Source organism: Rhagoletis zephyria, unplaced genomic scaffold (assembly GCF_001687245.7).
Source record: "Rhagoletis zephyria isolate East Lansing unplaced genomic scaffold, Rhagoletis_zephyria_1.1 Rzeph_scaffold_03631, whole genome shotgun sequence".
Taxonomy (NCBI): domain Eukaryota; kingdom Metazoa; phylum Arthropoda; class Insecta; order Diptera; family Tephritidae; genus Rhagoletis; species Rhagoletis zephyria.
Genome location: NW_016160714.1, coordinates 1 through 12,203, shown reverse-complemented (window position 1 = coordinate 12,203; position 12,203 = coordinate 1). Strand labels below are relative to the sequence as shown.

The following is a 12,203-nucleotide window of genomic DNA, read 5'->3' as shown; positions in this document are numbered from 1 at the left end:
TATACATATGTACACGTCGTCATTTAAAGTACAAAACCGCGTATCGTTATTCTGCAAAACCGCGTTACTGACATTTGCTACCTAAAATTGGATTTGCTCCTTATCCAATCGTCCTTATACTAGCCACAAATGTGATTGCTTTATAAAACAAGAGAACCATTTTGAAATGTGAGTCTTTTTACTTTCTAGAAAATAATTTATGCAACCTCACATACGCGGTTTTGCATTATGGTGATACGCGGTTTTGCTTATCATGCTTATCGCTCGATATCACTGAATCATTACTAGAACATGTCACCTCATTATGTAATGAACTTCCGTAATCTGATAGTGAAAATGCCTCTTTGAACGTGTTTATATGTTTAACATATTTCATATATTTTGTTTAAAATAACGCATATTTACCCTTTTCAACCATAATGCTATATTACTTTGTAATCTATATAGAACTGTAAATTAAAAACCATTTATAACAATTTTACGAAATGTCTTTCAGACTACAAGTTGCACTTGAGTCTAACACTCAATTTTTAATCCTCTAAGCAAACATTTTTCGAATCATATAATTAAGTATACCTCCGTTTTTGTAGTAGGTTATGTCGACTTCAGTATCGAAACGTAAAATTGTTTCGAAAACAGTGCCATTTGCCTAAATTTACAAAAATAAATAATGCATTATAAGAGTGAACTGTTAGAAGAGTTAAAGCAGCTACAAACCTCTACTTGAATCTTCTGTCCAGGCTTCAGTCCGGTGTCTGGTATTGAAATATTATACACTTCACGTCCGTTTAGATTGAGAGAATCTGCGTTTTGGCCTGGCAAAAATTGCAAAGGTATCATACCCATGCCAACTAAGTTAGAGCGATGGATACGCTCGTATGACTCAGCTATAACTGCCTTGATACCCAATAGCAATGGTCCTTTAGCAGCCCAGTCGCGACTGGAACCACTACCGTAATCCTTGCCTGCTATCAGCACTAGAGGTGTGCCATCTTCGCGATAGCTAAACAAAGCAAATATATATAATTAATGCATACATATACATACATATGTTGATATTCTAGAATAATAACTCTAAATTTGACTCACCGATCAGCACAATCGAACACATCCATTTCCTCGTTAGTTGGCGCATGAATAGTGCGTGGACCAGGCTTGCTCACCAGTTTATTAACCAATCGAATGTTAGCGAAAGTACCACGAGCCATTACAGCATCATTGCCACGTCTTGAGCCATAGGAATTGAAGTCGCGTGGAGTCAAGCCACGTTCGGATAGATAACGAGCAGCTGGCGAATTTCTGGCAATAGAGCCGGCCGGTGATATGTGATCAGTTGTAACTGAATCGCCCAAAAACAGCAAGCATCGCGCATTTTTTATGCTCTTTAGTGGCGGTAGTTCGCGTGTCATACCTTCGAAGAATGGAGGGTGCTTAATGTATGTGGACTCACTATTCCAAGGATACAATTTGCTTTCTGCCACCTCAATCCTCTGCCAGTCCTCAGAGCCCAATGTTATTTTACTGTATACTTCCTTAAACATAGCGGGAATGACGTGTTTGCTCTCCACTTCCTGAATTTCATTACGGGTTGGCCAAATATCGCGCAGAAACACCGTTTCGCCATTTGGACCTGCGCCTAACGGCTCAGTTTCGAAGTCTATGTCCACGCGCCCAGCTATAGCATAAGCAATCACAAGCAGGGGACTGGCCAGGTAGTTAGCGCGCGTATTCGGATGAATACGGCCCTCAAAGTTTCGGTTGCCCGACAATACGCCACAGCATACCAAACCGTTCTTTTCAATTGTATTTACCACATTGTCGTCTAATGGTCCTGAGTTACCGATACATGTCATACAGCCGTAGCCGACAATATCGAAACCAAGTTTTTGTAAGTAGGGAACAACACCAGATTCTTGAAGATAATAAGTTACGACACCTGATCCAGGTGACAATGAAGTTTTTATATAAGGCATTACCGAGAGACCCTTCTCCACTGCTTTTTTGGCTAGGAGACCAGCTCCTAACATCACTGATGGGTTGGAAGTATTTGTACAAGATGTTATTGCGGCGATCACAACAGATCCATGACGAATGGTGTAGGATTTGGCATCATCCCATTGGAATTGACCAGAAGCGGATAAAGCATCTGGTGCGATTGCAAATCCCTTGAAACCGACCTGCAAATTTACAGATAGAATACCATCTCATCTAACAAATTTATGGTATGGAAAAAGATGTTCGCTGTTTAACCTGCTTCGATATTATAAGCAAAAATTCTTACTAAAAGCCCTTCTTAGCCATTTTTTTGAGGAAATAGAGGGATTCTCGAAGCCTTGAAAGGTCCTTGTGCGGCGCATGGTTTGCAAAGCTTTTCCATAGGAAACCCAATTTTACTGTGGAATCCGTGTATCATGCAAAAGTTCTGCAATACTTCGAGAATCCCTCTAATATTCCTAATTATCTTATATTAGAGACCAGTTAAGGCATGCATAAAATCAATTTTAGCACACATAGTATATAATAGACATGGAACTTTCTTTGTATATCTTGTGTTGGTTGCATTTAAAACTTACAGGATTTATAAGGCATGCTTGGAAATCTCCCTTCATATCTGTCACTGCAACGCGGTCATGTGGCCGTTTTGGGCCAGAAACCGATGTTACAACCGTCGATAGGTCAAGAGTTAGAGTTTGTGAGTAGTTGGGGTCTTGTGAGGCATCGGAGTAATCCCGCAATTGTCCTGTCTCTTTTAGATATTGTCGAATAACTTCTATCTTTTCTTCTGACCGATCTGCAAATAGAAATGATATTATTTATGACTTCGAAAGTTAGTCCTTTTTTAAACTTTACGTACTGGTTTGTCTCAAGTAAGCCAAAGTATTTTCGTCGATTGGAAAGAAGCTTACAGTTGCTCCATTTTCTGGAGACATATTACCAATAGTAGCACGATCTGCAATACTTAACTCTGCTACACCAGGACCATAAAATTCGACGAATTTTCCAACTACACCAACTTGTCGGAGATTTTTTGTAATTGTCAATACTAAATCAGTGGATGTAACAAGTGGCCCTAATTTGCCAACGAGTTTGTAACCAACCACTTCCGGGAGCAACATGGAAATCGATTGACCCAGCATAACAGCCTCTGCTTCGATTCCTTTAATGGGTGTATACTTAGCGACTTTTTTGGGCTTTTAATTAAAAATTTTGAAAAGCTTACCCCCAACTCCCCAGCCAAGTACACCCAACCCGTTTATCATCGGTGTATGAGAGTCCGTTCCGACAACGCTGTCTGGATAAAGCAATTTGGTATTACCAATGCCTTCTTCGAATACCACACGTCCGAGGTATTCCAAATTCACCTGATGCACAATACCAGAACCAGGTGGAACAATCAACATATTATTGAAAGCTCGTGCACCCCACTAATAATAAAGAACATAAAAAATAATAAAAAATAAAAAATAAAATTAACAAAGTTTTATATATTTACATACCTTTAGGAATGTAAAACGCTCCTGGTTACGTTCAAATTCTAAATTTTGGTTCTTTGTTACGGCATCAGGACTGTAAGTAGCTTGCATTTTACGATGATAAGTAAAGATAAAATCTAATATACACACCTCCTGGTGAAATCCACTTGTACCGAGTGATCAATTACTAAGTCAGCTGGGCAAATGGGATTAATTTTTTGAGGATCGCCACCAAGTTTTAAAACTGCATCGCGCATTGCTGCAAAGTCGACGACAGCAGGCACACCAGTAAAATCCTAATAAATTCACGCGTATGTGCATATATACTTGAGAATGTGAGTAAAAAAAAACGTATTTTACCTGGAGTATAACACGAGCGGGTTTGAAAGAAACCTCCACATCATTGTGCCCCTGCTTTAGTTCAGGTGTCCAAGCCAAAATATTTTGCACATCTTTCTCGAGCACGTAGAAATTATCACAGTTTCTGACTGCCGATTCCAAGAGTACACGAATAGAGTATGGCAACTGATCTGATGAATTTCAGTATAAATAGGAAATATAATAAATTTACAGTACGTAAGTCTTTTAAGAGAAAGATTTAAAAATAATAAATAGAATATGTGATACATTTCTTTATATCCCTTATATATATTTATTTATATTTTTTTTTGTACAAAGGTAACATGTTTACACTAGATATGCCAATCCCGGCGATCCCGGTATTTTCGAGGTGCCGAAAATTAATGCAAGCGAATCCCGGCATCCCGAAAAATTTAAAATATCGAATTGATAATAAGTACTTGTACACCCCAACTAATTTTAATTCGCCTTTGTATTAACATTGTTATTTGTGATTTATGCGTACCTCAATCAGATGGTGTTTTAATTACAATTTAAACAATGGATTACGTAAAGATTTGCCTGTATTAATAAATATGTGAATTTTACAATCAGTTTGTCGTAAATTTTTGGTAGTATAATTTCATGGTATGTTTAAATGCTTTCAGAAATTAAATTTTGACTCAATTTCATAAAAGTTACGTGTCAATGTGTATCCCGGGATCCCGGTATTATTTGAAAAATATCCCGAAATTCCGGGGATCACAATTTTCTGCATATTTTGACAGCACTAGTTCAAAATATATGCAGCATTTAGTATTGTTATTGGCATACTTGCAGTCTTTTTATCAGAGAAGATTATAAAATACATACATACATATAAATGAATGTAGTCTTTTTTCTTTTTGGCTTGTCAGCGCGATAGCAACTTTAAAAGTGGCGTGTTTAGCCTATGTACTTATTTTTTTATACACAACTACCCCACTAGACCTTTAGAAGCATGATTGCATTCAATCAGCTTATCACTACCAATTATTATGAGATGATTCCCATATGTATGCCCATACAAACACACTACATAGAATTATTATGTATTATATGCTAACGTATTTATGTTAAAATTATAAAAGCGTTGTAATATGCCGATTTGAAAGTGAGAAAGAAGAGTCGATATCTATTTTCCAGCTATGTTTGCTTATGCGGTACAAAGGTGCATTCCGACTATGTCATTTTAAATACAGGCCGTTGACATACAAATTAGCATATATGTACATACTTAAAAAACCTGAAATTGGGGGTACGTACTATGCATGTGCATGCATATGTACGTATATATGCATACAAGTTTCTTGGATTACTTTGAAATCTCTAACGTGAAGTGAAGGTACTCACTGTATTTTTGATCAATTGAAGCTAGATCGAAGTATTTATATGTGATTCCATTTAATGCAAACGACTTCTGAAACTGCGCAAAAGGATTGACACCTGCATCTATGATAAGATTTTAATTATGAAAATCTTATTAACCTCAGTTATGTAATGTTTTAATATGATTTTGGACTCGATCTACTTACCAGCCATTATTATAAAGGTATAATCTTGTATGACAAAAAAGCAATAAGTCGCTGGAATACACGTCCGACCACAAATAAATTGCACAAGCAACTGGCAATACCTGCCGGTAATGAGTTCGATTTATTAGTGCAAATATAGGCACGGCAGGCAATGTTTTCAAGCTTATTCAATAATTCTGAAGTTAACTCTAAATACTGATTAATACAACTTTTAAAATATAATCATTCGCTAATTATTTAAACTTAATAATATTACTTTATATTATTATTAAGAAAAATCGACGAGATTTTTTAAAACTTTCGGAGTCCAATAAGAATGTATAAGGTGGCAGTGTTCAATGCGCATCTAAAATTAAGCTATATGCATAATAAAGCTGATGCCAGATAAAACTTCGTGGTTTGCGTGAAATTTACAACTTTGCCAGCAAAGCGTCAGATACAAAAGGTATGCCACAATGGATGCCAATAAAACAATTTTGTACTGCTTTTTTACTAGCCAAAATTGCTGTGGATTTTATATATTTATGGACTTTTTTATAAAAAATAAAGTAGAGTTATAAAAGGTTTATAAATGGAAAAATATATCAATTTATACATTTGTAAAGCTCTATAAATCTATTTTATTTTATTTGAATAAGGCCATTAATTTTGAAATTATAAGCAATGTAATTAAATTTTATTATATTATATTACGATCTATGTGACATGCTTCGTGCATTTTCATACAATTCATCCTATGTGCCCTATTCTTTGTTTACCCGTTGCCACAAATGTCATTCTGCGGGAATGCGCAATCTTGTATTCTATCGTTCTTGGCAGGCAGGCAATGTTTTCAAGCTTATTCAATAATTCTGAAGTTAACTCTAAATACGGATTAATACAAGTTTTGCAATATAATCATTCGCTAATTATTTAAACTTAATAATATTACTTTATATTATTATTAAGAAAAATCGACGAGATTTTTTAAAACTTTCGGAATCCAATAAGAATGTATAAGGTGGCAGTGTTCAATGCGCATCTAAAATTAAGCTATATGCATAATAAAGCTGATACCAGATAAAACTTCGTGGTTTGCGTGAAATTTACAACTTTGCCAGCAAAGCGTCAGATACAAAAGGTATGCCACAATGGATGCCAATAAAACAATTTTGTACTGCTTTTTTACTAGCCAAAATTGCTGTGGATTTTATATATTTATGGACTTTTTTATAAAAAATAAAGTAGAGTTATAAAAGGTTTATAAATGGAAAAATATATCAATTTATACATTTGTAAAGCTGTATAAATCTATTTTATTTTATTTGAATAAGGCCATTAATTTTGAAATTATAAGCAATGTAATTAAATTTTATTATATTATATTACGATCTATGTGACATGCTTCGTGCATTTTCATACAATTCATCCTATGTGCCCTATTCTTTGTTTACCCGTTGCCACAAATGTCATTCTGCGGGAATGCGCAATCTTGTATTCTATCGTTCTTGGCAGGCAGGCAATGTTTTCAAGCTTATTCAATAATTCTGAAGTTAACTCTAAATACGGATTAATACAAGTTTTGCAATATAATCATTCGCTAATTATTTAAACTTAATAATATTACTTTATATTATTATTAAGAAAAATCGACGAGATTTTTTAAAACTTTCGGAATCCAATAAGAATGTATAAGGTGGCAGTGTTCAATGCGCATCTAAAATTAAGCTATATGCATAATAAAGCTGATACCAGATAAAACTTCGTGGTTTGCGTGAAATTTACAACTTTGCCAGCAAAGCGTCAGATACAAAAGGTATGCCACAATGGATGCCAATAAAACAATTTTGTACTGCTTTTTTACTAGCCAAAATTGCTGTGGATTTTATATATTTATGGACTTTTTTATAAAAAATAAAGTAGAGTTATAAAAGGTTTATAAATGGAAAAATATATCAATTTATACATTTGTAAAGCTGTATAAATCTATTTTATTTTATTTGAATAAGGCCATTAATTTTGAAATTATAAGCAATGTAATTAAATTTTATTATATTATATTACGATCTATGTGACATGCTTCGTGCATTTTCATACAATTCATCCTATGTGCCCTATTCTTTGTTTACCCGTTGCCACAAATGTCATTCTGCGGGAATGCGCAATCTTGTATTCTATCGTTCTTGGCAGGCAGGCAATGTTTTCAAGCTTATTCAATAATTCTGAAGTTAACTCTAAATACGGATTAATACAAGTTTTGCAATATAATCATTCGCTAATTATTTAAACTTAATAATATTACTTTATATTATTATTAAGAAAAATCGACGAGATTTTTTAAAACTTTCGGAATCCAATAAGAATGTATAAGGTGGCAGTGTTCAATGCGCATCTAAAATTAAGCTATATGCATAATAAAGCTGATACCAGATAAAACTTCGTGGTTTGTGTGAAATTTACAACTTTGCCAGCAAAGCGTCAGATACAAAAGGTATGCCACAATGGATGCGATTATGGAAATAAAACAATTTTGTACTGCTTTTTTACTAGCCAAAATTGCTGTGGATTTTATATATTTATGGACTTTTTTATAAAAAATAAAGTAGATTTATAAAAGGTTTATAAATGGAAAAATATATCAATTTATACATTTGTAAAGCTGTATAAATCTATTTTATTTTATTTGAATAAGGCCATTAATTTTGAAATTATAAGCAATGTAATTAAATTTTATTATATTGGCTGCGTTTCTTTATGCATTCCGGATAATCCCATTTCACAGCCGGAATAAACAGAATGCGTTTGAAATATACGTTGACATATCATCAGCAACGTTCTAAAGAATAAGTAAACAAAAAAGTTTATTCCAAACGTTCAGAATGAATAAAGAAATGCAGCCATTATATTACGATCTATGTGACATGCTTCGTGCATTTTCATACAATTCATCCTATGGGCCCTGTCACACGGTCAGTAATTATCACGATATTTGGATCGCGATCCATATTGATGGATTGATGGATCGCGCACGAATGCTACATGTTCAATATTTATCGCGTCAGTATTTGGATAAGTTTTGTGGTGAACGCTTATTATGACGCAAGAAAATATTTTTATTTTGTACGTATAATTTACAGATAATGCATTTCACAATTATTTTAAAATTTCCAATGTTAATTAAAATTTTTTCTATTTGTTTTGAAAGGTTTTAAGCACCGAGAGTGAAGGCAGAGCCAATACGTTTTCGATGTTCGCATTATGAGAGTACAAGATGTACTGATGAAATGTATGGATGGCGTTTTGAGTGCTACACGCTCAATATTTATTGACGGTATTGCGATCCGCGATCCAGATTTCAAAATTTTTAGGGCTCTGTCACTCGGTTAGTATTTATTGATCGATCCATCAATACGGCATGCTACACCGGCAATAAATATCGCGATATTTGCATCACGTCAATAAATACTGACCGTGTGACAGAGCCCTAAGATGCAAAAGCTTTGGCTTGTAGATTTCTTAAGCTGATTTTACACGGGTCAATTTTCTAGGCGAATTTTGTCATTCAACCAAAATCGACCCATGTGAAAGGCAATTCGATCGTAAAATGCAAATGCTTTGGTTAGTCGATATCTTAGACGACAAAAATCGACCTGAAAGAAGTGCAGAATACGGATACTTCTACCAACGCTTGGCTTACCAAATTTACGCCAATTGATAAAATTTTGCGATTTAAATTCATTTTCAATTATATAAACAACAATTCGTGTTGAATCGAAAATCGCCTTTATTTTGTCAAGGTGTATTTAACAAGACGGTTTTGGGGCGCATTTGAGTCTCGATAACAAAAACCACTCACTCATTCCTCAAATTTTGGGCATGAAATCTAGTTTTTTGCGCTCCCGTACTTCTGGACATTGCTCAAGTTTTAAGAGCAAATTTTTCGCTTATTCTCTAATGACCGGATCCCGTCCGGGTTGTACAGGAAAGTAAAAAAGTTTGGTCTTCTTCAATTTTTCTCTCCTCTCTGTTAAAATTTTTATGCAATTGAAGCGATTATGCCATACACAACACAAGCGATTTAATCAAACTTCAACATGAGGTCCAAAAAATCAAAAAAAAAATTATTTTTCAAACCGCCGAGCATCATTTTAATTTTCCTTGGTAGACGGAAAACCAATAAAAAGATAACTTCACTAAAATACACTTTTGAGAAAAACTATCGAGCACCGATCTACCAAGTATCATGCTCGGTGAGAAGATTCCTTATGTTCCCTTAAGAAAACGAAATCGAAAGCTCTTATGATAAAATTATTTCATACATACTTACATATATGTATTTGGAAATATCGCCATTGCAACAAAAGGTTAACCAGTTTAACAATATATATTACTCACGCATATAAAAATGTTCAAACACATAAAGGTTTAGATATGCATACATACATACGTAGTACTCATTAATAAATTTTGATAAGAGTGTAGGTATTTCTTGATAAAAGATATATGCCAAGCAAATTTTCTTCTGCTTCTGTGGCGTTGTTTAACAGAGTTGAACTGCATTTGAAATGCTTAACAAAAAAATTTTACAATTACAAGCATATGTATGTCTGCATGTACTACCTAGGTGTAAGATCTATATTTAAAAAATATTTTTGCTATTATTAATCCGTTTCCAATGCCATGTTTGTTTTGCCAACATTTTGCCCCGTGTTCTCAGTAACACTTTTACCAGCGTTAGGGTAGTCTTGAAGGTAGGGATTACCGGTTGGTGCTGGCACAGGCGGTAGATCGACGGATTTTCGTGTACCTCAAAGTTAAGATCTATTAATCTTAAAACAATTAGATAGGCAATTAAATAACTTACTACAGCAGCCACCCATTTTCAAATGTAAAGTGAGCAAATAACTAGGTCTCCCAATCACTAGCAGCGGTCAACGATAAACTAAGAGCCATTTGTTAACAACTTTCCAATACATTTAGAAACTAATAAAGAAATTTAAAACTCAAATGATAAGATTGTTGAGCTATGTGAATTAACCCTGCTAGATGTACCTGATTTGACCGTTAACATTCCGGCAACTTAACTTTTAACTTTTGTGGTATGGACACTTTTTGTATGGTATTTGCACATAATGCTATATTACTAAAAAACGCGAACAGATAAACAACTTCGAAACAGTAAACCATCGAAACATGTATACGTTAATATTTTCATGTGTTGCTTTAGAGAACGAAATCTGTCATTTGTAGTCATTGAGCAAGAAGGGGTTAAAGTGAATGGCTATTGGATATGTTACATCTTATCTATTCCAATTAGAATTGATACATTATAATTTTAGATATGTTTTCAGATTTTTTTTCATAAAACTAATTGTCTGATTATACATACTTCGCATAACTTCGCATAAACTTCAAACTATAATTTCGTATGTACTTTGTATGTATTTTGCATGTATTCCATTATTCAGAAATAAACAGAACTTTTAAAAACCTAGCGATCTGTTGAGTTTAGATTTTGCTTTAAATTTTCTTAAGTTACATTTCTATTACACTGGTACAAATAGTTGTGCGAAGTATGCATAATCAGAACTTTAGACTGCTTTTACACAGTTCAATTATTAGTTGTGTTCTTTTACAAATTGTCAGTAATATTTTTGTAGATTTTGAGAACAAAGCTAATACAAATCCAGCAATCTTAAATATTGATATCGTTCTGAAAACACCAAGTTCTGAAAAAATGCGATAAAAAAATTACTAAAATGGAGTGTTTTAGATACCATTTTCCAAAGAATAGTAGTATAAAAATTATGATCGGCAGCACTGAAAATAAGCATGCCGATCTTGTCAAAATTAAAACAAGCATGTCGCTACTAACAACACCTTGTTATTATAACACCATGTATTTAAAGAACCCAAAGCTTGAGCTCAAGAGAATGAAGGTGTTCCAACTCCAGGTGATAGCGGTAGAAGCCATGCTTCCTCTTGTGAGCACGTCAAATTATCGCCTGTTTTGCGTTGTTTACATATCCGCGTATACATACACAGTAGCGTGGGCCAAAAATCCGCTTTTTTTTAGAATTCTGATTATAATAATAACAGATTGGCGCTTACACATATGTTAGTGTTTGGCCGAGCTTCTCCTCCGACTTGTGGCGTGCGCCTTGATGTTGTCACACAAAGCGGAGGGACCTACAGTTTTACGCCGACTCCGAACGGCGATTGTATTTTTATGAGAAGCTGTTTTTCATGGCAGAAATACACTCGGAGGTTTGCCATTGCCTGCCGAGGGACGACCACTGTTAAGAAAAAACCTTTTTCTATATTTTTTTGCGATGTTGCTTTGACCAGGGCTTGAACCCAGGTGCTGATGGGTGAAAGCGCGCACTGCTTACCACTACACCACAGCGGCCGACGAATTCTGATTCGTAACAGCAAAAATATGGCCCAATATGCTCTAAAAAATATCAGTGTGAAATGTGGACATTTTTGGTCAATATCCCAGGCTTGCCCAAGTCCATCAAAGTTCAAGTACTAAAAAAATGTTTTCATTAGCCAACTTCGATTCTCTACAAAAAAGGTCCATATACCAAATTATGTAGGGCTAATACTTTAGAAGATTATTGCCATTTTAGTAAAAAAATGTATTAACTAATTTATTTATTCATTTTTATTTATTGAGCATATTGAACTTTGGTGGACTTGGGCGAGCCTAGAATATTGACCAAAATATTCCAAATTTCAAACAGATTTTTTTAAAGCATAATGAATCATATTTTGGCTATTACTAACCAAAATTCTAAAAAAGCGGATTTTCGGCCCACGCTAATACACTAATACG

General features: G+C 34.4%; 1 protein-coding gene and 1 long non-coding RNA gene across 2 annotated transcripts; both read right to left on the bottom strand.

Moving 5' to 3' along the window:
• Window positions 1–324: 324 nt before the first annotated feature.
• On the bottom strand, window positions 325–5,682 carry LOC108369364 (cytoplasmic aconitate hydratase-like). The gene is made up of 11 exons (XM_017624460.1): window positions 5,387–5,682; window positions 5,205–5,303; window positions 3,834–4,003; window positions 3,624–3,769; window positions 3,498–3,567; window positions 3,221–3,425; window positions 2,855–3,157; window positions 2,574–2,791; window positions 1,090–2,177; window positions 718–1,003; window positions 325–649 (listed from the first exon to the last, which is right to left on the bottom strand). The coding sequence occupies exons 1-11, from the start codon at window positions 5,391–5,393 to the stop codon at window positions 539–541; spliced, it is 2,703 nt and encodes a 900-aa protein (XP_017479949.1). The 5' UTR covers window positions 5,394–5,682; the 3' UTR covers window positions 325–538.
• A 3,994-nt stretch (window positions 5,683–9,676) lies between these two features.
• Window positions 9,677–10,380, bottom strand: LOC108369367 (uncharacterized). Its single transcript, XR_001848497.1, has 2 exons — window positions 10,230–10,380; window positions 9,677–10,172 (listed from the first exon to the last, which is right to left on the bottom strand). It is a non-coding gene; the product is annotated as an uncharacterized LOC108369367 (long non-coding RNA).
• Between the last annotated feature and the right edge of the window lie 1,823 nt (window positions 10,381–12,203).

Excerpts from the sequence above, each read along its gene's own strand:
- LOC108369364 (XM_017624460.1), bottom strand. Across the intron at positions 2,792-2,854 it reads GGCTTACTTGAGACAAACCA|ATCGGTCAGAAGAAAAGATA; the intron begins GTACGTAAAGTT and ends TTCTATTTGCAG. Across the intron at positions 2,178-2,573 it reads AAGCATGCCTTATAAATCCT|GTCGGTTTCAAGGGATTTGC; the intron begins GTAAGTTTTAAA and ends GTAAATTTGCAG.